This window comes from Clupea harengus, chromosome 8 (assembly GCF_900700415.2).
Source record: "Clupea harengus chromosome 8, Ch_v2.0.2, whole genome shotgun sequence".
Taxonomy (NCBI): Eukaryota; Metazoa; Chordata; class Actinopteri; order Clupeiformes; family Clupeidae; genus Clupea; species Clupea harengus.
Genome location: NC_045159.1, coordinates 15,813,393 through 15,839,077, shown reverse-complemented (window position 1 = coordinate 15,839,077; position 25,685 = coordinate 15,813,393). Strand labels below are relative to the sequence as shown.

The 25,685-nt window shown below is 43.5% G+C and overlaps 1 protein-coding gene across 1 annotated transcript; it reads left to right on the top strand.

The window, feature by feature from the left end:
* Nucleotides 1-1,299: 1,299 nt before the first annotated feature.
* LOC105912477 (transmembrane protein 47-like) lies at nucleotides 1,300-25,367 on the top strand. Its single transcript, XM_012841450.3, has 3 exons — nucleotides 1,300-1,623; nucleotides 8,515-8,655; nucleotides 24,925-25,367. Exons 1-3 carry the CDS (start codon nucleotides 1,428-1,430, stop codon nucleotides 25,104-25,106), a joined length of 519 nt encoding a protein of 172 aa, XP_012696904.1. The 5' UTR covers nucleotides 1,300-1,427; the 3' UTR covers nucleotides 25,107-25,367.
* Nucleotides 25,368-25,685: the final 318 nt, after the last annotated feature.

The following is a 25,685-nucleotide window of genomic DNA, read 5'->3' as shown; positions in this document are numbered from 1 at the left end:
TTAGAATAAATGCGTGTGTGTGTCGCCTCCGTCACAAAACAGTGTGTTTCCGGCTGCTGCGAGGTAAGAAGGGCACGGACAATGGCTACAGTGGCACACCTGCTGCAAAGGACAGCACCTGTTACCAGAGAGCCACATCTATGGGTAAAAATATGACAACTGAGAAGCATGTTTCATACATACACTAATACCAGATAAAATGACATGCCTTACATAAAGTCTCTCGATCAATGGAAGGGCTTTTACTTGGAACATTCTTTAGAATACAGCAAAGGCTCCATTTATGAACTATTTGAAGACATCAAAGACATAGTTTTGGTTTAACTTTTATTTTGTTCCCTCAGAAAACCTCAACGCCATCCCCAGGATATGACAATAAAACACGTCAGTTGCTTTGTGTGCAGTTTTGGAGAGCAGTGAATGGCTCCTGGAGCAGGAGTGGGCTGTGGGTCTAAATGTTCAAGAGGCTTTTGAATAGAGCTTTTGCTTTAGGCGGGTATGGCACAGGCCTCCTCTTGTGATGTACGGGTAAAGTAAAAAAAAATATAAGGGAACAGGAAAAAAGTCTGTTTGAGGTGGAGTGCTGTGCACTCAGCTTATTTATCTTTTTGAATACACTGAGGTGTCTCCTGTATATGAGGTATGAGGTGTTTTATTTTTAACTTCCACCAAGGGAGTGTGAACAAAGAACAAAAAATAGGTTCTCCAGGGGAGTGTTTTTCTTCTCCCCCGACTTATCCTCCCTCCAATCACTAACACACTTTCCATACAGTGAGGAGACAACAGCCCTTTTAAGGTGAGTGTTTCTCCCAAGCAGGCCTCTACCTGCTGTGGATCTGTTAAATTGCGAAACTCCACACGTATAATTCACGTCGACCAGGACGGAACAAGTAATAGAGTAATAACACATGAGAAGCCCAATGCCTGTATTGTGTGACTCAAGTGATTATTATGGGAGTGTTTAGTTATGCCCCCATATCCAAGCATGTGTGTTCTTGCAATGTCAAGGTTAATAAATTATTATAAAGAAATTATAGATTGGCTATGGTCCCTCATACTACACGCAATGCACACATATATGTGGTGGACATCCCATGGACTTTCAAATACCTTGGTCTTTTCTGAAGGATTTTGGTGTGCGATGTGCTGATAGTCATTCTGAAATATCAGGGAGCCGCTCAGATGCTCGTTGGATGTGAGATCACAGATGCATTCTCAGATGTCTAGTCACCGGAGGGGGGCGCACTGACAGCTCAAGGCATAGCTGTGGAGTTCAGTGGTCTACAGCAGCCTAGGTCCCTATCGATGAACTCCGTAGTCTACTCCGAACTTTCACACGAGAGAGTACCATCAGACGGTCCGCCGCTGCATTTTCTTCATTTGCACATTTTCTGCGTACCGAACCGAAGTCGGCCTATTATGAAAATATGTCGGTGAATGAAGTGTACGTGTTTCGACCGTTTAAGCTGATCGCTTTACTTTGTGTGTTCCTCGCACTGTGTTTAGATATTGTAGCACTTTTGAGCCCTGCTTGGGTTACAGCGGAACGCTACTCTCTGTCGCTATGGGAGTCTTGCAGTGAAACTGCGACGAGCTGGGACTGCACTTCCACCCTTAGGTCCGGTAAGTGTCATTGGAAATTGTAAGATAATGTGAATAACACGTTTGTCTCGTGTGTCGTATTTTAACTAACCTCATTATTCGGAACAGTCAACTTTTCATTGTGCGCTGGAACATGAAAGACCCCAGGGATTCATGGCACCAGACCACCCGACATTGTTATTATATCTAGGTTATATTTATAAACTACGCCAGAGCTAGATAAACATGTTTTCCATCATACCCGCCATATCTTCACTGACATATTCCGTGTCTTATTGTCAAGAACGTCGACTTCCGTAACTGTTTACTTGTGGCATGTGAATTTTGACAACTTCCAGTGATCGACACAGACTATCACCCGGCAAAGCCGTTCGCTTGACTGCAGTGTGATCATTTCATGTACTGTTGTCTTAATTGCACTGATGCAGGGCACGTTTGACAGTATCCCAACAATGCATTTTGTCGTTGGATAATAGCGACAGAAATGCGTGGAATTTACGGTGATTTTCTATGTAGCCTAGATCACGGATGAGATCAAACAATAGAGTATTGTTAACGGACGGCCTCACTATCTCTTCTCTGCCCACCAGTGTGTGTAAACCGTATGATTTGTTTGTTTTTTTACACGGTGGCCAGTGTTTCCCCTCTGGGCTGGTCAGAACTTGGACGCACTGTGCGAATTCCACGCCTTTGTTTTAACGCGAACATCGGGAACATATGCTCGTATAGGGACAAGCTCCATGGGAGGGAGATTTTGCGTCCTCTAACAGCTTCTCCTCCTCCAATTCCTGCCCTCTTTTCTCAGAGGACAGGACCGTCTCGGTTTGTTGACCCAGTGCTATGCGAAGTTTTCTTTTCTCACTCGCCCGCAACATTGATGAGCGATGTGTCGTCCTGTCGTGATGAGGTATCTAGGGGCTCGCTTGACCCCTGCGCTCATTGTTCGCGAAAGTGGGTGTGTTTCACCTATTGTCATGAGTCGCTGCCGGGGATGGCACTGCGCGCTTTGTTTTGCTTTTATGTGTTGTCTCCTCTCCCAGTCATTTTTTTTTCTGTGAATCCTGTTATGGAGGTTGCGGGGGCCTTGCTGGCATGAAAACTGCTTCACTTCTCATGTGTGTGTGTGTGTGTTCAGCCAGTAGAACAAAGCCTTAACTTTTTTACAGTCAGTGCTTAAATGATACACATCAATCGCAGCAGTGAAAAACAGAGATTCTTGAAATCAATTTCACTCATGTAATCCAGTGTAGTAGTCTCAGCTCTCATCTCTTTGGAAATAGCTCAGTGCCTTCTGAAGGCTGCAGCTATTGTCCCTGGGCACACAATAGAGAGAGATAGTGATCTCCCAGAAGCTCAACCAGAGCTGAAGATGGTAATGAGCCTGCCTCCCTGGTGGATCAAAATTACTACACAGCTTCTGTGTGTGTGCTGTGTGTGTTTGAGAGAGAGAGAGAGAAAGAGTTTGTGGATGTGTTTGAGAGAGCGAGTGTTTGTGTGTGTGTTTAAGCATTTGTGTGTGCTGCTTTGTCTGTTTCTCTCTATGTATATGGGTTCCTGGTGTGTGTGTGTGTTTGTCTGTGTGTCTGACTACCTGTCTGTCTGTTTGTGTATGTATGTATGTATGTGCATGTCTGATATGTGCATGCGTGTTCAGGCTATTGTTAGCGTGCATGAGTGAATAAGCTCCCTCAGTGCCTAACGTACTGTACCATCAGTACATGGCCCAGGGACATGCTTAAAAAGTCTTGCCCCAGACAGGCCTTCAATTTCAGAGAAGAGATCTGGGACACCCCTTTATATACCCACAAGGTTCTAAGCCCTCTCTCTCCCTTATTCTGCAGACGTTGTCCTTGCTTTCTAGGTCATGACCTGTGTAGAATTTCACAGTCTAACTTAGTATTAGATTTGGGATCAGTGTAAAGCACTTCTGTCAGTGATCATAGATGTGATCATTAATGCTGTCATACTGCTGCAGTCGAACTGTGTTCACTTTCATAATTTACATGTATTCATTTAGCAGACACATTTACGCAAAGCAACTTACTGTACAGATATACTGTAGGTGGTCAATGGTAGCCTATGTGTGCTCCCTGGAAATCAAACCCATGATCTTGATGTTAGTACTTTCCTCTACTTGTTGTTCTACCAGTTGAGCCACAAGAACATCTTATAAAGTCAGAGTTTCTACATAGAACTTTTAAGGCACCTCAGTGTTACATCTTTTAGTCAGCTGAGAGTTGCTTTAAAGCTAATTACCATAGAGCGCTTTATGTTCTATTAATGCCAAAGCACCGTTAATGATGTTGAACTATGTAAACTTCATACTGCACAGCTTGTCCAGAATGAATGCTAAACACCACTTCCCCCACCTCTAGATCATAGGTGCATCTTGGGATAGCGTGCATTAGTGTCCACTGCTCTCATCCTACATTTTTTAAAGCGTTTAAAATTCATCCCTTTTGGATTCTAAAACTGAACGTTGACCCACTTTCCACATGCTGTAGCAGCTTGCATACTGGGTTATACATTCTGAGAGCACCAGCTACTACCAGACATTTTTAATCCAAGCGTTGCCTTCTCACGGGATGCTCCCCTGGAAGGACTGTTCAAAGCCATTGCATGGCTTGTCACCCTAGAGAAAAACCCTTATAGATACTTAGAATCCCCCTAATAAAAGCTATTCAGCTGTGAAGAATTCTCCGCCCCAGAGTGCCATTTTACCAACAAAGGATTCTTCATGTTGAAATGGTTCTATAGAGCAGTGGTTCTCAAACCTGCTCCAAAGAGCCATCTGCTAGGCATGGTTCCCAACTTTCACTGCTCTGCACACTTGACTGAACCTAGCTGGACACACCTGATTGAGCTATTGCACAGCATTTTAATTGCACTGATTTCAGTCAGGTCTGCTTGGTGCAGAGATTGATCGAAGTTATGCAGTGTAGGGAGGTTGCAGGCCCATAATTGAGAACTCGAGACTGCAGTGGTGGGCCAGTCTTTGTTTTTCCTCGCAATGTTATTGGGAAATCCAGCTGATGGTTAGAGGTGGACTTAGCATCTCTAAATTATAGTTCTCTAAAAGCCTGTGGTGGACTGGATTTAGTGGTCAGAGCCCTGAAGTAACTTGGTGAGAACAGAAAACAAAACCTCCCGGCCAGTTTTATTAAGATGGCTGTGGTCTTTATTTCACTGAAAACAAAATCCAAGACAAAAACAATAACAATGAAACAAGACAACAACAAAATGATCAACTGCTCTATCCCTTTAAGCAGCCAAAGAGCTGCTCTTTGTGCAGATGAAAATACCCCTCGCCTGGGCAAATCTTGTTTTCGCGAACTTGTTTTGTTCAATAAACTGTAGTCTGGAGTAATTGGCTGGGTGAATTATCGTCAACATTGATCAACCTTATTCTTTGGGGACACACAGACACACACTCACTCACAAATTCATGCACACACACAATCACAGACACACACAAACAAAGACACACACACACACAGTTACAGTCAGCGACAGTCATCATGGCATTATGGTGAGCTGATGTCTGGAATGTGCGGGGTGGCCTGTCTTTAGGGGACTCTGCTGCTGCCAAAAGGAGGCCTGGTCTCATCTCATTAAAACTGTTGATCTGTCAGGGTGTTGACGTGGAGGGGGGGGGGGGATTTAAAAGGATCAGGGATGAAGGGATGTATGTGTGTGTGTTAATGTATTTGTGTGTGTGTTTAGGAAAAGGGGTTGGGGGCTGACACCCTGGACAAAAGGAGACTGCGGCAAGAAGGGGTGGGGGGATAACCCAGAAAGAAAATTGAGACCTAAAGAGAAAGAGGGAAAAGAGAAAAGGAGGCAGGGAGACAGAGTGGGGTAGTGCAGCCAGAGTTAATTAACCCAGGATCGGAACTTCTGTCTCCTTTTCTGGGCCAAGTTAGGCGGTAAGAGAACTGTCGTGGAATGACAGGAAAAAGGAAAAAAGTGGAAAAGCATGAGAACAGTTTTGGCAATAAGCAGCTTGTCAGTTCAGCTTAGCAGTGTGAACAACGCTGGAGTAAGAAACTTTAATTCCATTCAATTTATTCAAGTGTCTGCAACAGCTCTTACGCTCTTTCTCTCTCCCTCTCTCTCCGAGGCATTTTCAAAGCGGGAATATTGCACCGTCATTCCGCCTCGCCGTTCTGTATAAAAGGTACGGAGGCAGGGGGTCAGCGTTGTTCCGTCTCGGAGCCGGGAGTGGAGGTAGTCACAGAGGCAGAACAACGTCAGCCAGCATGGCAGAACAGGGGTTTGATACAGCCTAACTGCTACCCAGAACGAAGCAGGACTACTGTGTTGTCACAACACACAAATCTGACATGATGAGCATTAACATGTTGTACAACAACTTTGCTTAAGTCTGAGCATTGCCATTGATGTACATGGCTTGCAAGAGCCCACCGACACTAAATTCACTCATCATTGTTTTTGAAAGTAACAGGTAGGCTAGTTTATTTCCCACACATATGTTATTACACATTCAATACAACTTGGAATTCGAAACGTTCATGTATTTCCCAGCTCTGACGTTAATGTGTTGAGCCAAATGTAAACACAATAATGTGATGATGACCCATCAATAGATTTTACTTCTATCTACTGGCTATCAATAATTATGTAAAAAAAAATTCTTGTTCATTTTGACACAGTGCCTCTACATGCATCTTCTCACACATTTAGAAAGGTTTCTAACCTTCTTATATAGTCAAGGTCTCTGTTAGGCCCTGTCAGGTTCCTCACCATATTGATAAAAATTACGTGCCTCACTGAAGCCGGGGATATTTTTTCTCCCGAGTTTCTGAGTCAAAGCTACGTCTTCAAGTGGTGTTCTATTGCGATTTTCAGAGGTAGAAATATCTGAGCTCTGAGAGGTGTCAAACGTGGCTTCATAGGTGAAGTTAGATGCTGTGTCAAATGTGGTTCCTCAATGCCGGATTGGTAAGTAAAAAGACACGCTGGGATGGCATTATGCCGCCACTGTTTGGTTCAGCATAAACAAGCAAAGGTGTCATAATGAGGGGTCTTCTTCACGTCATTATTGCAGGATCTCTGTATAAAAAGGACTTCTGTCTCTCTCTCCTCCTCTGTCTTTCTCCCTCTCTCTTCTGTTCAGTTGTTTTTTTCCCTCCTTACAACTCCATTGTCACAAAGCACATCCCTGACTCTGGGAAAGCGTCAGAGATAATCACGGCTGGTAAAGGCTTGGAGGACACACACATTGACACACTCACACACACACTCACACTCACACTAACACACACACAGACACACTCAGAGGGGATAATAGGCAGCAGATTGACAGGGCACTGGGGAAGACGTGGTGTTCTTTCACCCTGGAGCGCTGAGCACAGCTCGATTGAGGTCCTGAGGTGCCTCTGATGGATGGGAGGCATAATAGTGTTTCGGTGTGTGTGTGAAAGAGAGAGAGAGTGAGAGAAAGTGTGTGTGTGTGTGCGTGTGTGTGCTGACTGTGGGGTACTCTTGTCAGAATTAGTTCACTCTCATCAGGTGCTCACTCTGTGAGTAATAAGTGGCGGAAACAGCAGGTGGATAGGGTTGGTCTTCTTCTCCTCTCTCTTCTCCCCCTCCCTCCCTCCTTCCCTTTTCTTTCTCTCTCTCTGCCTCTCCCTTATTCAGTTGTCTCCCCCATTCCTCTTCCCCTTGGCCTAAGTCCACCTTACACACATGCACATTAATAACAGTGCACCATCATGCAGGAATCCCTCTACAGAAAGATGAACTCATGCCGACTTGCAGTGTTTATCCTCTGATGCTGTGCTAAACTCTCTACATAGAACCACACAGGGTCACCCACAAAGTCAGCTCTCTCACTATTGAAAAAGTCAACCATAGAGCCCACTGTTTTCTTTGCATGAGCGATTTAAATTCCTCTCCCTTCCTCAGGGTTCTCTCTACACAAACATAACCTTGAAAGAACAATAAGAGAAAGAGTTAGAAAGAAAAGGAGTGTTAAGTGAAAGAGAGCTGGTGAAGACAGAGAGAGAGAGTGAAAGACAGAGAGAGAGTGAAAGAGAGAGGGGGAGAAAGATTTTCTTGTGGCCGGGCATTTTTGTGAGGAAATAACTTCGGCGGAGGGGTGGTAACTTTCTGACGGATTCCATTCCACAATTATTGTCCTAGAGGCAGCCAGCGTTTTAGCTCCCTGCTTGGCAACCTCTTGGAGCATTCACAGGACATGGTCACATGATGAGTTGTGTCCAAGCTCTGAAAGAGCCAAAGCAGACCAGTCTTCCTAAGGCTTTACTGCGTATTGTTAGAGCATTTCAAATATGTGAGTGTTTAGAGAAGGATTATGCTCTCAAATTACTCTCCGGCAGCCTGATGGAGGAAAAAGGAAAAAGATAAATATTGAGTGCTTCAGACATTCAACATCTGGACAAAATGCAGTATAGAATTCCTGAAATACTTTGGACACTCTTAGGACCCCAATGGAGAGGGGTGTGTGTGTGTGTGTGTGTGTGTTTGGGTAGAATATATCTCTACCTGTGTTTGTATGGACCTCGTTCTAAGGCCAAGGGGAAGACTGGCAGATGGCCTCGTGAAACATGCGCAAGTGGAGTCATTTATTTAGTCACGTTATCATTTCGCTTACAATAATGAGAAGCTTAACATTTGAACACAACTTCCCAAGTAACTTCCAAAGAAATCTTTATTCGTGTTGTACTTCTCAGAATTAGGAAATGATAAGGGGCATTTCTTATAACTACAATCTGAACTGAAATGTATTCACCTGAAATAGTGTCATTTTGGATATTTGAGAGGATGCCCATGATTAACCCTGTATTTCTGTGCCCTTCAGACTACCAGATGCCCTTCTGACCACACCTGTTATCTAACTTTCTCTGGGTGTCTCCCTCCCTCCCCCAGACTGGCAGATTGCCACGTTGGTGCTGCTCCTGGCAGGCGCTGCGGTGACTCTGGTGGCCTTCCTCATCGCCCTCATCTCCCTCTGTAAGGGCACTCATAGGAAGCACTACCGCACAGTCGCTGTGTTCCTCTTCACGGCAGGTAAGGGCACGACTCACTTCACACTGGCATGCGAGCTGGAAGACAAGTCTCCAGTCAAAGAAGTAGAGTATCTAAATTATAGGTCAATTATCACTCCTTTGGCTACAAAGTAGTGATTGCATAGTTCTTCAACAAGGAGGTTGAGCCTTTAAAGGTGAGGTCCTTGATTAAGATCCACAAAATCCACTTTCTCCTGATGTTCCTTTGTCTGTCCAGTCAGTGTGTGCGCTCAAAAGGTACACAGTCCTGGCTCTGTATGGAAAGCGAACAAAGTGGCTTAGACTGTTTCTGCATCATCAACACATTGCTCCAGGGGCTGGAAACGGACTGTGTCATTTGATTGGCCGTGGAGCGCAAATGTCAACAACTTTTCACCAGGACAGACGATTGCACCTTGAAGTAAAACCACCTGTGCTGAGTGAAAACACAGCATATTTCTCCCATTGTCCTCCTCTACTTCAAAGTATCAGATCTAGCACTTGGCACTTGAAGTGGCATTTGATGATAATTAAGAAGCTTTTAGAGGAAAAAACTTTACACTGTGTATCATGTTGTCCATGCTATGGGCAGAGAGAGGAGGGATGAGAATGAGGGTGTGGATGGAAGGAAAGATGAGGGGATGGGAGTGTAGAGGTCAGGAGAGACAGAAAGAGAATGAGAAATAAAAGAAAGAGAGAGAGAGAGAGAGAGTGAGTGAAAGAGATAGAAGGATAGGTTTCTGTTCTCATTAGAGCTGGACGTGGTTGAGGGATCACATGCATGCTAATCCAATCACAGGCCATTAGCTGTGCGGTCGATCTCCCTGTTCGATGAGGGTTAGACTGCAGGGGAAGTTTGGGAAAGTGCCGCGCACGCAATACGTAGCGTGCGCTAGCCCCGAAGCTTCCACTGCTTCTGAGGCTGTTTCACCCGCCTGGCTGAAACTTCCCTTCAGTGCCCCACGCTGAGGATGCTGCTGAAGGAGTGGCAAACTATTGGGCCGGAAATGAGAAGGAATGGAAAGGGAATTAGAGGAAGGGAGAGGATAGATGAGTTGTCTGTGCTGTTTGCTTTTGTTTCATTCTGCACATTGGTTTATCTGATCTCAGCTCGATTTAGATCAGTTCAGTCCAAATGTGCTTTATTGACATGACCGAAGGAGTGATGTATTGCTACATATTGCTGCAGCTATTTGTGAGAAAATTGTTGGGTAACACTCGAGGGGAAACATTTAGTGGTTAGTTCTCTCTTTCTATTTCTATTCTTACTTTCTCACTGCCTTTTTGTCTTTGTATGTGTTTCCATCACTCTCTCCATCCATCTTCCTCTCGCTCTCATAGCCTCGCCTTCCTCTCTCTCTCTCTCTCATACACTCATCTTGCCCTCTCTCTCTCTCATACACTCATCTTGCCCTCTCTCTCTCTCTTACACTCATCTTGCCGTCTCTCTTACTGTCCTTCCTATATTTTCAGTGTCAGTGTTTGGGTCTCTGTCTATCTGTCTAACTCTTTCTTTGACTATGTGTCTGTCCTTCCTCTCTCTCCTAATCTCCTCCTGCTCTCCCTCACCATCTCACGGTGTGCATTTGTCTGCAGCTGAGATAAGTACATTTACTCACTAATGAGAGAGAGAGATTCTCTTATGAATAATACGTCCTGAGAAAACCTTGAAAACGCTCCTCCTCCTCCTCTCCTCAGCGCTTCCATCCTCCACCTCCTTCATCATTTCTCCTCTCCACTCCGCCTTCCCCCTTTCACCTCTCTGATCTTACCTTGTAACAAATACATTGAATACTGGAACATGATTTTACACAAGTTTTTTTTTTTTTTTTTTCTGCTCTACCTTATACTTGTTCTGTCTTTTTTTGTCTTCTCTTGTGCTGTGTTATCCTTGTCTCAGTCTTCCTCTCCTCTTTTTAGCCTCCTCTTTTCATCCAGACTCCTCTCTGCTCCTCTCCACTATCCTCTCTGTTGTTATTCTTCCTTCTGTTTTCTATCTTCTCTTTTCTCTGCTCCTATTTGCTCTAATCCTCTCTGCTATCTCCTCTCCTCTCCTATCTTCTGCTACTCTCTTACCCTGTCCTCCTCTCGTCTTTTCTTCAGCTCGCCTCTTGTCTCTCCTTCTCTCCACTGTTCTCTCTCCTCTCCCTTGCATCTTCTCTCTTCTGCTAACCTCTAACTTGCCTCCTCCCCTCCTCTCCTGTTTCTCTCAGCTCTCCTCTCATCTTTGTTTCTGTCCACCATCTCTTCACCTCTGCTAACCCCCTCTCTGACGCTCATCCACTCCCGCCTTTCCTCCAGCTCCTGTCTTTCACCTCCTCTCCTCTCCTCTCCATCCACAGACTGCGGATCTTTAGAGGCCACTTAGACCTCGAAAGAAGATGCTCTTGAGCAATATTAGGCAGTTATTAACGAAAAGAAGAAAGAGAACACAAAACAACATAAAACACGAGCAGGCCTCTTTGATTCATAGGCAGAAAGTGCTGTGTTGCTGTTTCTGTTTTTCTGTATTAATTGTTTATGAGTAGGCAGCTTTTACAGCAGGCCTGTGCAGTTGCCAAAAAATCAGGGGGACTACGAGCTCATTAAAGTGTCAGGAGTATCTAATATGTGATACAAGTTTCACTACTGACTAACTGTTAATTCTTAATACAGAGAAACAACTGAGAATAGCACTGCAACTAACAGGAAAAACTACAGGAAAGCTAGAAGTGTGACACATTTGTAGAGAATTTTTCTGTGTGTGTGTGTCTGAAGTGAGTGTATATACGCGTCAGGCAGTAAGTTAGTGAGTGTGCGGGCTCATGTTTCTGTTGCTGTATGTGAGTCACGTCACGTGCGGACACACAGTCATGCTTCTAGAACTTCCTCTCAGTCCAACCATAACAATGGGCAGTGCAGCACAGCCCTACTCGTTCCCGGACGCCTTCTCCCCCCTCCGTCCATTCTCTCCTCTCCTGTCCCGGTCGCGTCTCTCCTCTCTCGCTCCTCGCTGTGCAAACAGCCTTATGTAATCTGCAGACATCCGCTTACGTAATCCATGCAGGCCCCCAGCTCCGGCCCTTTTTAGGACTGTGGTTCCCCCACAGCCAGCCAGGCCTGCCAGGAATCACACCTCGCAAGAGAGGGACGGGGGTGGGGGGACATTTGTGGGGGGGGGGGGGGGGGGGGCGATGGTTTGGTTGCTCCCTTGTAAGAGAGATGAGTGTTAGAAGTTTTCCCTTTCAACTGCTCCCCGCGGCCTAGCAGCTGGCAGGGGTTTGCTCCCGCTGAGCAGCCACTCTCTCTTCTTCTTCTCTCTCTCTCTTTCTTTCTCTCTCTCTGTTTATCTCTCCGTCGTTCTCTGTCCTGTGGTTTTACCTCTCTTTCGGTCTCTTTTGTTTTGTGTTCCACTGTATCCAACTATCTCTCTCATTTCTTATCTATTTTCTCTCCCAGATCTCTCCTTCTTTACCTAGCTCTCTCTCTCTTCTTTATGCCTCTCCCGCTTGCTTGCTTTCCATGCATGTCCCTCCCTCTGTTTTGTCATTCCTCTGAAGTACAAAAGTACTCAGGAGATTGGTCTCCCTCTCAAAGCAAGAAACACTCATTAAAAAAGTAAATACAAACTTCTGTTTAGTATTCACTCAGCCAACATATCAAGCAGGGGCCTGGGATAGGGAGAGTGGTTGGGGCACCAAAGCTTCCCCTGGTGGTTTGAGGGACACGAGTTTCTCCGTTAGTACATGAGGTCTCTGGGCGTGGAGTTATGGCTGTGAGAGGGGGCCTTGTGTTGGTGCCGGGCTCTTTTTTTCTTTCTTTCGTTCTTTCTTTTTTTGAGCGGGCGTGCTGATGTTTTCTTTCCGCTGGGCCTGTAATTGCTTTCAGTCCTTGTGTGAATAAAGGTGCCCTTATGGTCGCAGAGTGCCAGGTCATTATTGTGTGTGTGTGTCTGTGGGGGTGGGGGGCTGATGGTTGGAAGGGTTGTGTGGTTTTAGAGCCTGTCCCCACTGTGGGACTTGAGGCTGGCTGCCTGGCTGCCCGGTTGGGTGGGGTTTGGTATGTGTGCACATATGTGGAGAAGGAGATCACACCAATGGTCCTGAAATGACATGAGATGAATGCACACAGACCTGGCCATCAACACGTTTGTCCACATCTCCATTTACTGTGCTGTGGCTAACATTCACACGCACATGCGCACACGCACACACATGCGCGCACACACACACACACACACACATGCACGCACACACATGCACACACAAACATGCAGGCACACACACACACACACACAAGCACATGTGAACACACAAATTCACGCATGCAGACACACACACTTAGGCACACACATCCAATTACCATCAAAGGTGCAACACACACACACACACACACACACCACTTGTGCCCCCCCCACATACTTACTCTTGATGAGGAACCTTCCTCCATCTTCTCTCTCTCTGTCTGTCTCTCTCTCTTTCTCTCTCTCCATTATTCATTACGGTAGCATAACCATTATCGCTGGAAAGGGTAATTTGGCCTTAAATAGCCTCGGTTCCACCTGATGGTCCGACTGGCGCAGTCGATGACTCACCATGGGCTTTTTCACTGGAAACTACTAAATGGTTTTAAGAAATGAGGCTGGACCACCAGTCTTCAGCAGGCAGGCAGGCAGGGTCTGGTTTCATGGCATTTATTTATAGAACACTGTTTAAGAAGGGGGATGTGTGTGTGGATGTGTGTGTGTGTGTGTGATTGTGTAAAAGTGTGTGTGCGGATGTTTGTGTGTGTGTTTGGTTGTGTGAATTTGTGAGTGTGTGTGTGTGTATGGTTTTTATTCTGTTTTCCACAGAATTTTGTTCTGTTGCCATGGTATCGCACCACATTCGCCAGCCCGAGCCTCGGGGTCTAGTTTAGGAAAAGTCGGTGTTTGCCAGCGGTTCCGTTCGGCTCCTCCTGCCACTCCTTCATCAACCCCACTGTGTTCTAGCCCTTCCAAGACCTCTCCCCAGGGATGCAAACTGCAGGACCTGCGGAGATTGTTTTCCTTTCTTCTTTACATTTTTATTACTGCTAGCTAATGTGGAAACCTTGCTGGAAGTGAGAGACTACAGTGTGGATGTGGTAATTCACTGAGATTGTGTGGCTGTACTCACACTGGCTACTGTACCCGGCACAGAACTTGTGTGTGTGTGAACTGTGTGTGTGTGTGTGTGTGTGTGTGTGTGTATGCTTGGTTGTATGTCGATGTACTTCTGTGTGTGTGTGTGTGTGTGTGTGTAAGCAAGCGTGTGTATGTTTGTGTGTGTGTGTGAATTGGTTCCACATGAAGCTGAAATGTTTTAGCAGAAATGAGTGGCTGCAATGATGACGGTTTATAAGCGGGGGGAATGGAAATGGTCACCCAGGTATTCAGAGTTAGATCAACTTTTCCTCCTCTAAACCAGTAAAACCAAAATGACTGCTGTTAGTGTCATTTCCTCATTATTTCCAACCAAAAAAAAGATCTCCAGAAACCAGTCTGTAACTTTACTGTGAAGAGAACATTCTGTTAGGCTCTCATAAAAACTTTAAAGCTTTGGCCTTAAACAACCTTTTGAAGGAGACTGGTAAAGTAGTGGTGAATTTAGGCAAGCTTTCAAATGTGACAGTGACCGTGGTTACATGGATTCGAATAACTGCCTTAGTCGGACTGAAATCGCATTATCCGTTTCATGTAAGCACCTTAGTCGGATCGTAGTCGGACCGCACATAGTCGGACTAACACCCCTGGATAACTCGATCCAATCCAGTTGATCGTTCGACTATTGCGGCATGTAACGGTGAATTGGATAAGGAACTGGACTTTGCGTCTTTGCGCATGCTCCCTCTCTCCCTGCCAGGTCGTGACCCGGAAGACGAAAGAGGGATAAGTTGTCTCAACTGTTCATACTAATGACACGGTTTTTTATGAATATCCTGCAGACTGTCTCACAAGCTTATTATTATACACACATGCATTTGCATCGCGATGATACAAAAATATTTTTATGATTGCCAACGCATGCATGCTTTGTCAGTGCTTGACAAGATCTGCGTAATCTCCTGCGATAATCTGCCGGTGATATCCTTCGCATGAGTGGTAGCCTACCCCATATTCGAAACCAGAGTAGGCTAAGTTAACAAATATTGCCTAGGAAAAGTTATATTCGTGATAGCCCGGTGAGCGTCTCCGCTCTGCTGTGCAAACGAAATGCTGTGTGTGTTTTGTGCCACTTAAAATATTTCTAAATTTTGCCAGGGGGACTCTTTTTCAGAATATTGAGATTTCGGAATAACGGGCTTTCGGAACACTGGGCCGTCTCCCCTGACCAATACCTGTCAAACTCGGTGATACTATTCACAACTAATTTGTCCTTCATTTTATTAAATATGATGAAATTTGGTATTGTGCCCGCGAGGCACGCGTGAGTTTAGTTTTGTTCAGTTATCTGGCGCTGAAAAAAACCACGAATAAGTACTGTCAAATCAGAAAGCAAATCAGCTGTCACTCGGCTATTACCTGACCAATACCTATCAAACTCGGTGATACTATTCACAACTAATTTGTCCTTCATTTTATCAAATATGATGAAATTTGGTATTGTGCCCGCGAGGCATGCGTGAGTTTAGTTTTGTTCAGTTATCGGAGTACGGACAACTAATGCCCAGCGTTGACGATGCAGATATAGAGCTGGAAACAGCTAAATGAGTTACAGCCCAAATGCAGTGAGCTTTATCAAGCCCTGGAAAGTTCGGCACATTTGCCCGTTTCCACAGCGTCTGCTGAGCGGTCATTCAGTACAATGGGGCGTCTTAAGACATATCTTACGAAGTACGATGACTGACAAAAGACTGACTGGACTTGCTCTCATGAATATTCACACAGATTTGGAAATCGACAGCGAAGAAGTACTAAAATTTGATGCAACTGGCAGAAGGGCAATGCGTTTTGGCTGTAACCCATTATTTGCGCGCGTGTGTGTGTGAATGTGCATGCGTTTCTCTCGCCTTTTCTCTTTCACCTTTGAATAATGTAACTTATAAACACGTTGGCCCAGCAGAAACAAACAAACAACGCGATGGACAACCCAAGAGGCAACACGCATTTCTGGACCGATGAACAGACGCGATTCATGCTCAATCAACTGTTGTTGTTGGTAGTGGTGAAGAGGTCAAGCGGAAATGGCTGTATCACCACTAGTTGTAATGAAAACAGCGCCACCTATCGTATCGGATATGACATGCTTTCGACCAATGATTCGATTTATTCACTGCCATGTATATTGGGATAATAGCACTTGCCCCGAAAGATAGCATAGTCCGACTAAGCAAAGATTCGAATTATACCATCATGTAAACACACTGAGTGGTTCGCCCACTTTATTTGAAACTAAAACACAAACTTTCAATATACACACATACCTCAACACAAACATAGTCACACAGACACACTTTTTTTGGATTTGGATTTTTAAGATTTGACAGTTTTTTTTTTTGAGTGTAAGAATCAAACAAACTTAAGCACTTCATAGCTCAGCAAAAAACAACCCAATCTTAAAAACAACACAGCACACTTTAATGCTGCCTAAACACTAGCCAGCAGCACAGTAGCTACTTCTGTGCTTTTTGTATTTTTCAGAAAGATGTTGTAGGTCTTTTACCCCAGTCGTTGTCCACACTGCTTTGGTGCTGACACTTTGAAATAGCAAACAGGTAAACCAGGCATTACTTACACGACATCCAGCTAGCCAACTGTCCAGTTCCACGTCAAGTTGCCATCTCCTGAAAGTACCTGTCAACTAGCTAAGGAGCGGGAGTGACAGTCGCGCATCCCTTTGTCAATAGTGGGTGTGAACAAGAAAGACAGCGTTGAGAATTGTCCAATTACAAAAGGGCAAAAAACGTAAACACTATACCAATTCATTGCCAATAAAAGGGAGCATCTGGGGTGCAGAGAGCTGAAGCCTGAAGCAACCAATTAAAGAGTAGCATCAGGCCCCTGCCTGCCAGAAGCTGAAGGACTTATATACACACTCATTTGGCCGGCGTGTAGGGGTGTAGAAATATATATACGATATATCGAATCGTATCGTTCGATTGGACCGTTTGGTCTGAAATAACTAAATCAATAGCAATCAACTAGTCAAGAAAGTGTGTAATAATGAATAGCCTAACAATTGTGGAACATAAATGCAGGGATGAAGTTGATTTTGACTTTAAAAATAGCTCTCTAACATGATTCGTTGACAAAGTTTAAATGACAAAGAAATTAAATGGAATGGATGCAATACATCTTGATGGAATCTTTGGTGCTGTTCCGAGTTTGCCATTATGAACAATGGAAATCCAGATACAAATGCTTATGTAATACATACATTCCATATGAACGTATTGAAGAGTTAAACAAGTATTTAGCAAACATCATCAAATTTGATTAAAAGAATGATCAATTATCAAAAAATTGAGTGGCTGGTAACATTTTAACATATACCAGCTACTGTGCAGGTAAAAAAAAATGTTTGTTTGCTGCCCTGGTCACTTTTATATTTATGTGGACACATGTTTTAAAATGATAAAAAAGTCAACTGAATTTAGTAGCCTCATCGAGAGGCTACTGTATTGAGTTGAGAAATTTGTGTATCATTGCACTCCTAACAAACACACATAGGAACACACTGACAAATACACACAACTTTTCCATCACATACACAGATTACACACACACACACACACACACACACACACACACACACACACACACACAGGCCCAGCACTGAGTGTTGCACATACTGCTGAAGATGAATTACTGTTCCTCATAGCGAATGATTCCTTTTCAAGAAAAAAAGCCCCATTGATTCAAAGCCAGGCTTAATTGAAAGAGAGGGATTTGGTGAAGTGAAATAGCTTCCTTACTGACTGAGCTCCCCTCTGTTTGATGCCCCCGAGAGGGGTGTCCTCCTTAAAGTCAAACAGTGGTGGGGCAGTCTCCTCTGAAGAAGCAAAATGAACATATTAAGCAAATCAATAGCTCGACTAGTGTGTGATTAACTGGGAATCATTTTGCAGACGACTGCAAACCGAAGACAGGAGGGAGAGAGACAGCAGTGGGTGGAGAAAGAAAGAAAGAAAGAGAGAGGGAGAGAGAGAACAATCAAACAAAAAGCAAGAAAGAAATTATCAAATGGTTTTGCCCCTGGGATTCTTGAAGGCACACACACCGGCCTAAACTGTAACTATGACAACTGGAGGATAGAAATTAGCCTGTGTGAATTCCAGCGCGGGTGCTGAGCTAGAGTGTGTGTGTGTGTGTGTGTGTGTGTGTGTGTGTGTGTGTGTGTGTGTGTGTGCATCCAAGGCGGAGAGGAGAGGAGACGACAGGAAGCAGATGTTGTGAGCCGCAGAGAGGCCTTTTAATTGACTTGATGCCTCTTCTGTGGTCTGCAATATGGACCCTACTTGGGAAATTTGAGCAATGAATAGTAAACCACAGTTTGGCTGCGGATGGCTGTGTGCTCAGCTTGGGTTAGGAGTTATGCAACCCCCGATGAGTTCAGGAATTTGTTTGTGTGTGTGTGTGTGTGTGTGTGTGTGTGTGTGTGTGTCTGCATGTTTAAGCATCATGGTTGGAGGATGTGTCATGTTTATGGGTTTGCATGGGTGTTTCACTGCTTTACCGGCATAATTTATGAGGTAATTTGACATCATCAAGGTTTCTGTAATACTTTAAAGAAATTCTCTCATTCAGAAAACACCACTGAGGGGTTGTTGTGTTACCACTGCCCGTATTCTAGATGGGAGTGGGATTGCAGTGTATGTCTCGCATGTGTGGTGTGTGTGTGTGAGTCTGTGTGTGAGTTGTGTTGTGGCTTTCTGTAGACTCCTTGGTGTAACCATTCAGTTCAGTTGGGTCTCTTTTTCATCTTTACTGATTGTTACATTGTGCATACGGGGACCTGTGGTACAGCCTGGAGGAGAGATCTGAGAGAGAGACAAAGGAAAAGGGTTAGAGAGTTAGAGAGACAAAAAAGAGAGAGAGAGAGAGAGAGAGAGAAGAGGGGTGAGACAGAGAGAGAGAAGGGGGGAGAGAGAGAGAGAGAGGTGAGACTAAAGGCCTGCACTAATGAGCAGCCATTAGAGCTGCATAGGGAGTTGGCGTGGAAGGGTGAGAAGACCTCCAGGGAGTGTCTGTCTGTGTGTGTGTGTGTGTGTGTGTGTGTGTGTGTGTATGTGCGTGTGTGTGTGTGCCATTTGGCTCTGGCCATTCCTCCAGAAATCCTGTACTGTACCATCCCTGTAATAACCCGGCATAAGGCGAGCATCAACATAGGCATCTTGTTAACATGGAACCACGTGCAGTGCGAGAAAATCTTCTGTGGTGCTAGTTGTGGATACCAGAGACAATAAGGGTTGTGTTAGAAATAAGCACTCATAAGTAGGGATGGGTATCGTTTGGTTTTTATCCGATACCGGTACATAACCGATACTTTTAAAACGATACCGGTGCCTAAACGGTGCCGGAACCGATACTTTTTTTTTTTTTAAGCGCAAAGCGACGATTGACAACATTAAAGAAAGGCTTTTTTTATTGCCAAGGCAATTTTTTTTCTTCAAATTGAACAATACATTAACTGTTTAAAGTATATTATAAATATAAATACATACAAAACACTTGGCTTCCAACTACAGCTTCAAACTTTTTAACTTCAAACTATGAACATTATATTAACTGTAAACAACAGTTTATAGTATACTTAAATAAATATAAATAAATACAAAAAACAGCTTCAAACTTCTTTTGCAAAAATATGAGCATATTTGCCTTTGGAGTCAAAAATGTATTATTTTGTTTGCATTTATTTCATGAAATTTCACCATTTTATGATTTGTTTATACCTATCTTTTCTATCTTGTTCATAGTTAATCTTGTTACTTGAACACACTGAGAACGAGAAAAAGTGTACTGCTCCTTTAAGAGACTACCGTTGGTAGTTTATCTGTCATCTCCGTTTATTTTTCAGTCTTCAGTTGCTGATCTGCCGTTGACTCTTGCCTTCTCTCCCCTCTTTTCACGCAATTATTTGGTTGCATTTGCTGCACGTCGCGATGTTTGAATCTTTTTGTGCGAAATACAGCCACACTTTTGACCGTTTACCTTTCGGTATTTTCTCTGTTAAAAGGTTGATGGCTAGTTCTGTTTGTGCTTGCCTGCTCTTCACTGTCATAAGACTGTTGCTATGAAAACACCAATGAGCGTGAGCGACACAGGACAAAGTTTACATTGGAAGCTGGGGCAGTTTTACATGTGCCCCACGGAATCTGCCTAGCGACCGTGTTCAATTGGCTCAGGCACCGAAATGAAGCACCGAAATCTGCGTTGCATTTCGGTCCGGGTAGGTACCGGTTGTATTGGAACCGGTTCCATATTGGTACCGGTTCTCGGTACCCAACCCTACTCATAAGAGCTGAAACAATAATGCATTTATTACACTTATTTAAAAAAATGTCACACTTTCAATACCATGTCCACTTTATCAAAACACGGAACACATTCACCGTATCAGTAGACTATGTGAACAGAACTGTGGATCATTTGCATTTGTAACACGGCTACGTTGGAGACAGCAATACATAATATATGCATTTCTAGTGCTTCAAAAGGTTTGTGTTTTTATTTTGTGTTTGTATTTTGGGTGCCACATAGAGCATGGATCAGGCCGACTTTTTCTGTCCGAGCCCGACCTGCGTCCGACAGAGTAGTAACCGAGCCGGGCCCGAGTCCGACAGCCATTCAAATATTTTTTTCCGAACCCGAACCGAGCCCGACGGAATCAATTTCTCAACTGTTCATACTAATGCCACATTTACCTACGTTTTTTATGAATAGCCTGGCTTTATTAAACTCGGGCATCAACAGATAAATGCTCACTCACACAAACAAGCGATGTTAAACGAACAAGCGTGCACAAAAAGGCCAATAGGCAGTGGTGGAATGTAACGAAGTATTTTTACTTAAGTAAAAATAATAGTGCATACTTTTTACTTTTACTCCATTACATTTTTTAGCTATTATCTATACTTTTACTCCGCTACATTTCTACAATATGTGTTGTTACTCGTTACATTTTATGAACACAGTTTCGCCAAAATGTTGCCTACACAAAACTATGGATTGCGTTGCTGTTTTGGAAGTTTAAACCAATCAGGTGGCTCTATCAACTCCAATGATATCAGAGTGCGCGTTTGGCAGCAGCACTAGCGGTAGCTTTGCCTGTTAGACCTGAACATTCAACAGACAGCCTGACTACTGGCTATTCAACATGGATCCAGAGTCGGCCTGAACTGAGCCCTCTGATATGAGCCACCATTGGCCCTATTTAAAAGATATGTTCGAGTTCAAAGGCCCCAAGAATGACTCCTGGAGGTTTCAATGCGTCTCCCTCAAAAAAAGGAGTTGCTAGCCTTCAATAATTCGCCTTCAAATTTAAAGTAGCATATCGAGGTAAGCAGAGTGATTGCTATGCTAAGTTAATGTCCCTGACTTTTGAATATTGATATACAGTATGTATTTAATTCGTTTACTGACATGATATTATAGTTATCTAGCGAAATGCATGTTGACATACAGCAATAGCATCAAAAAACATGATTGTATCTTCATTATATATTTAACGTAGTGGTAAGATAAAGCTGGTAGGTTAGCTATGTCAAGCTAGCGTGCCTTGTTCTGTCCAGTTTTACAATTACATTTGTTTTTCATGTTCCATGTTTCCCTTTTTTACACGTTTACAATTAAATAAAAGATTTAAAGCTATCACATGGTGTCTTTATTGGTTTGGCTTAATGGTATTAACTTTGCAAATAATCCCTGGTAGATAACTTGTCATCCGCAGAATTGTAAGATATAGTGTGAACAGTATTACAGATGGTAGGCACAATAAGTACACCAACCTTTCCAATTAACAAATGTTGTTGCTTATAATTATTACTAGTAGTGACATCTGTAGAGGCATTTATTACCAGTAGCTATTTCTTTATCAAAATGGCACAGCCTAGACATTGAGGGCCTCATTTACTAACATTGCGACCGCAGCTTAATCTGCGCCTTTGCCAAACCACAAATAACGCACAGTATTTTGCATCCTATTTATCAAACAAGAACCCTCGTTGCGTCATCTGCGCCTAACACCGCCCATTAGTGTTATTTAGCGCTCCGCGAAAATAGGGAAGAAAGAGCATGCATGTTCCACCGTGGATGATGAGCTAAAATTAGAATTAGAGCTTTTGGTTCACGAGGTTACAGCAAACTAACCCAGGTAAATATAGAAACTCATAAATATTTCTCCGTTTAGCCCTTCCGTCCACATTAAAAGTTGTGATCACTTTGAATTCAAGACTGTCTTTTATTGGCGAGCTGATTTGGGGAAATTAAACTTTTCAGCGAACATTGAGTTTCTGGGTTGCTATGGTTACCCCTCAGGGTGCCTGTGCAGACTCATATTAACGAGTTTATGTTCACAAGAAAGTTCATATTCACACATATTAACATGAGTTAATCACACACAGGCAAACTGTTAAGATGGGTCTCTAAGCTAGAGATAGCTAGGATAGTTAATATCCAGGTTAACCGCTCCATAGCATCCTGTTAAATAGTCTGGTATGAATACACGACACCCCTTACTTTAAAACGCCGTATACCAACACTGAAACCCATTCTTTTCAAAAACGCTGCCCTAGGCAGATACATTTGAAAACTGTAGTTGTAGGTTGCCATGGCACTGGGGGTAGCTTGCGCTTGAGAGGCTATAACGTCAAAATAAACATGGAAGGTGAAATGAATATGCTGCTCTGTCTCTACAATTTACTTACCGGTAGTTTAGTTAGTGTACTTCGAGTACAAGTACTTTTCCTGAATAGAAACGTGTTACTCCTACGCAGAAGGTGTGCACTGTACTCGGTGTGCTTGAACTATGAAATACCGTTTAAACCATACAATGAACGGCGATTCTGGGTAAGACGTGGCCGAACTTTTCCCGAACAGCTAGCTGGTGGGACAGTTTGTAATTCTATTTGTTTGTATGCCTATATTAAATGATATATCAAATATAAACATTTTTCAAATTTCTCGCAGGCACATAGTTTTCATTTAGCAGTTGATATGTCATGCTAAAACACCTCTTGTTTCGTTACTAATACATAATTAGGCGCACTTTACGCATCTCCTCCCATCTCTTTTGCGACGAACACCCACTATCCCACACCCACTTCCTAGCAGCGGTAATCTGCGCTTTTACTCAGGTGCGCCTCCTTTGGAAATAGGGTTTTATGTCTTTACCCGCTATTTTACGCCTGAAATGGGCGCAATCCTGTTAGTAAATGAGGCCCTGAGAGACAACCCATTGCGTGAGTACTTTTACTTTTAATACTTAAAGTAAATTTAAAAGTAAGTACTTTTTACTTTTACTTAAGTAGGATTGTTGATGTAGTACTTTTACTTTTACTTTTACTTTTATTTTCCTGGGTACTTGTACTTTTACTTAAGTACTAAACTTCAGTACTTCCTCCACCACTGCCAATAAGCATATTTAAATTAAATGATTCACATTGCAAGAACGTGTTGTAAAATGGTGCGGCTCCTTTAAGAGCAGCACGTACAGGGTGGGTGTGCTAGAGAGAGAACGGTGATGCTTATGAAGTTTGGATTTAGCGACAGGAGCTAAAACGTATGTGCTGTAACAGTGTTAACCAGTGTGTGAAGAATAAATCCTCAGAAAGAATACAGTGGGCATTCATTTACTAACCAGCAGCAGATGGAAAGGAAAGGGAATTAACACAAAGTTAAAAACGAGTCTCCCCTGCAATCTCCAACTACGGTCAGAGACAGACAGCAGGAAAGGTTAACAAACGGAATGAAATAGCCCACACATTACACATGCCTTAATAAAACTCACGTTATATGCTAAACCAAAGGAGGCACAACAGACAAGTCTTACCATTGAAGATCTTTTTTTTTCTTGAAAAACTATCTACATAGTCCAACCATCGAGGTTTAATCCATGTTGTTGTGGAGACAGAGGATTGCATCAATCATATTTCATTAAAACTTCACACTTCTTACATTGGACATATCCAACAGCCTAATTAGAATCTGCATCGACTACTAAGCAGAAATATACAGTAGATTTCCCTTCGTTTAGTATCATTTTAAACTCTCCAGATGACAGTTTCTCTTTAACTTCCTCCGTGATGCCATTTTGCCACCTGTAATTGCGTTGTCACAGCTAGGACCTAAGCAAATTCCCGCTACAGGAAGAAGGCTGTTATCCTAAATGTGATTTATTTTATTCTCAAAAACGAACTTCTGCATAGGCTAATGTGAAGCAGACACGTTGACTTCACTATTTATTAAGATATTTTAAAATATGGAATGTTCAATGTATTATCGCGGTGATGTGTCCGAGCCCGACCCGAGCCGATTATAATTTCTAAATATTTGTCCAAACCCGGCCCGACCCGTCGGGTCCCGACGGGTTCTGACGGGCTTGGGTCAGGTATCCATCCTCTAGTGCCACAGTAGTTTTGCTTGGAGACAGCATTTTCTGTAGTTATGGCTGCATTAGTCTCTTTTGGGTGAAGTATTACGTTTTTGGTGGTTGTAGTGCATTTTGCATGAAAGGTTAACTGATATACTCAGGGTTGTGTTTGCAAAGAACACAGTGTGAAAGGTATCCTTTGTGAAAAGTATGTATAATGGTTAGTTCATTAGTTAAACAACGGTAAAAAATAATGATACGAAATTTCAAGCAACTTTGTTCTTTTATTTTGGTGTGTTTGGGCCATATCGTAGTTCCTAGTTCTCTACTCATTTTGTATTCCCGAGTAAGTCCTTTTCTCTCTTTAACATTGTTTCATCGACTAGGAGCAAAAGTGAGATGCAGGGATACGTGATGTTCCTGTTTGACCAGACCATTTTTTGAATGAAAATTTTTTTATTCAGTTTGGGCTGTACACATTCTATTTGTGTATCAGTGTAACTTCATTATTTCATGTCGTTTGTTTGTTTGTTTGTGTCTTCTGTGCCCAAAGGGATTGCCACTTGCAGATTTCACACTGAGTATATATAATGTTGTTTGATTGTTTTGCTAGAATTCGTTTTTGACATATGCAGTCGAAACTCAACCTGTGTTCCACTCACCAAGTATAACGTTTGGAGACATTTTCAGTCACTAATTCTTGTTAATAGTGAATAGTTGTTACATGGATTCTCATTGGCTGCCTTTGTTCTCGTCCTCAGTGGTTCTCCAGGCCTGCGCTCTGGTCCTCTACCCAATCAAATTCATCGACGGCACGGTGCTGCAGACCTACCACGAGTTTAACTGGGGCTACGGCCTCGGCTGGGGGGCCACCATCTTCATGCTGGGAGGTGGGATCCTGTTCTGCCTGCGAACAGACATGTACGAGGATGCCATGTACTGAGTCCTCCCTGACTCACACATATGTACAAACACACACACACACACACACACACACTCACACACACACACACACACACACACAAGAAGAATAATGTACACACGCCACATATAGTGCATAGCTCACATAACAGCTTCTTACTTTGCACACTCAGACATATATATATATATATGCTGGCTAAGGCGAGATATGCACTGTTAAAGGGTGGCCCAACCAGAGCATACAACTGATACACATACACACACACGCACACACAAAGGCGAAGACGAAGAACATACACACATTTGGACGAAGGAAGGTACACACACAAATGCACCACACACACACGCACACGCAAAGGCTCTGTTATTTATAGACAGAGTGAGTGGGCTCATACCCAGGCTGGCTGGCTGGCTGGCAAACTGGCTGCTGGAGGTATGAAGTATGGGCAACAGCTGTGAGGGGAGGACTGGTGCTACTCGCTGCTCGCCCCACCAGAAGAGCGCCATCCTCAGAGAGGGCACGCTGGTGCCATGGGGCCACTTTACACAGACCTGAGACAGGCATCTCTCTGTTTCTCATCTCTCTTTTCTCTCCCTCTCT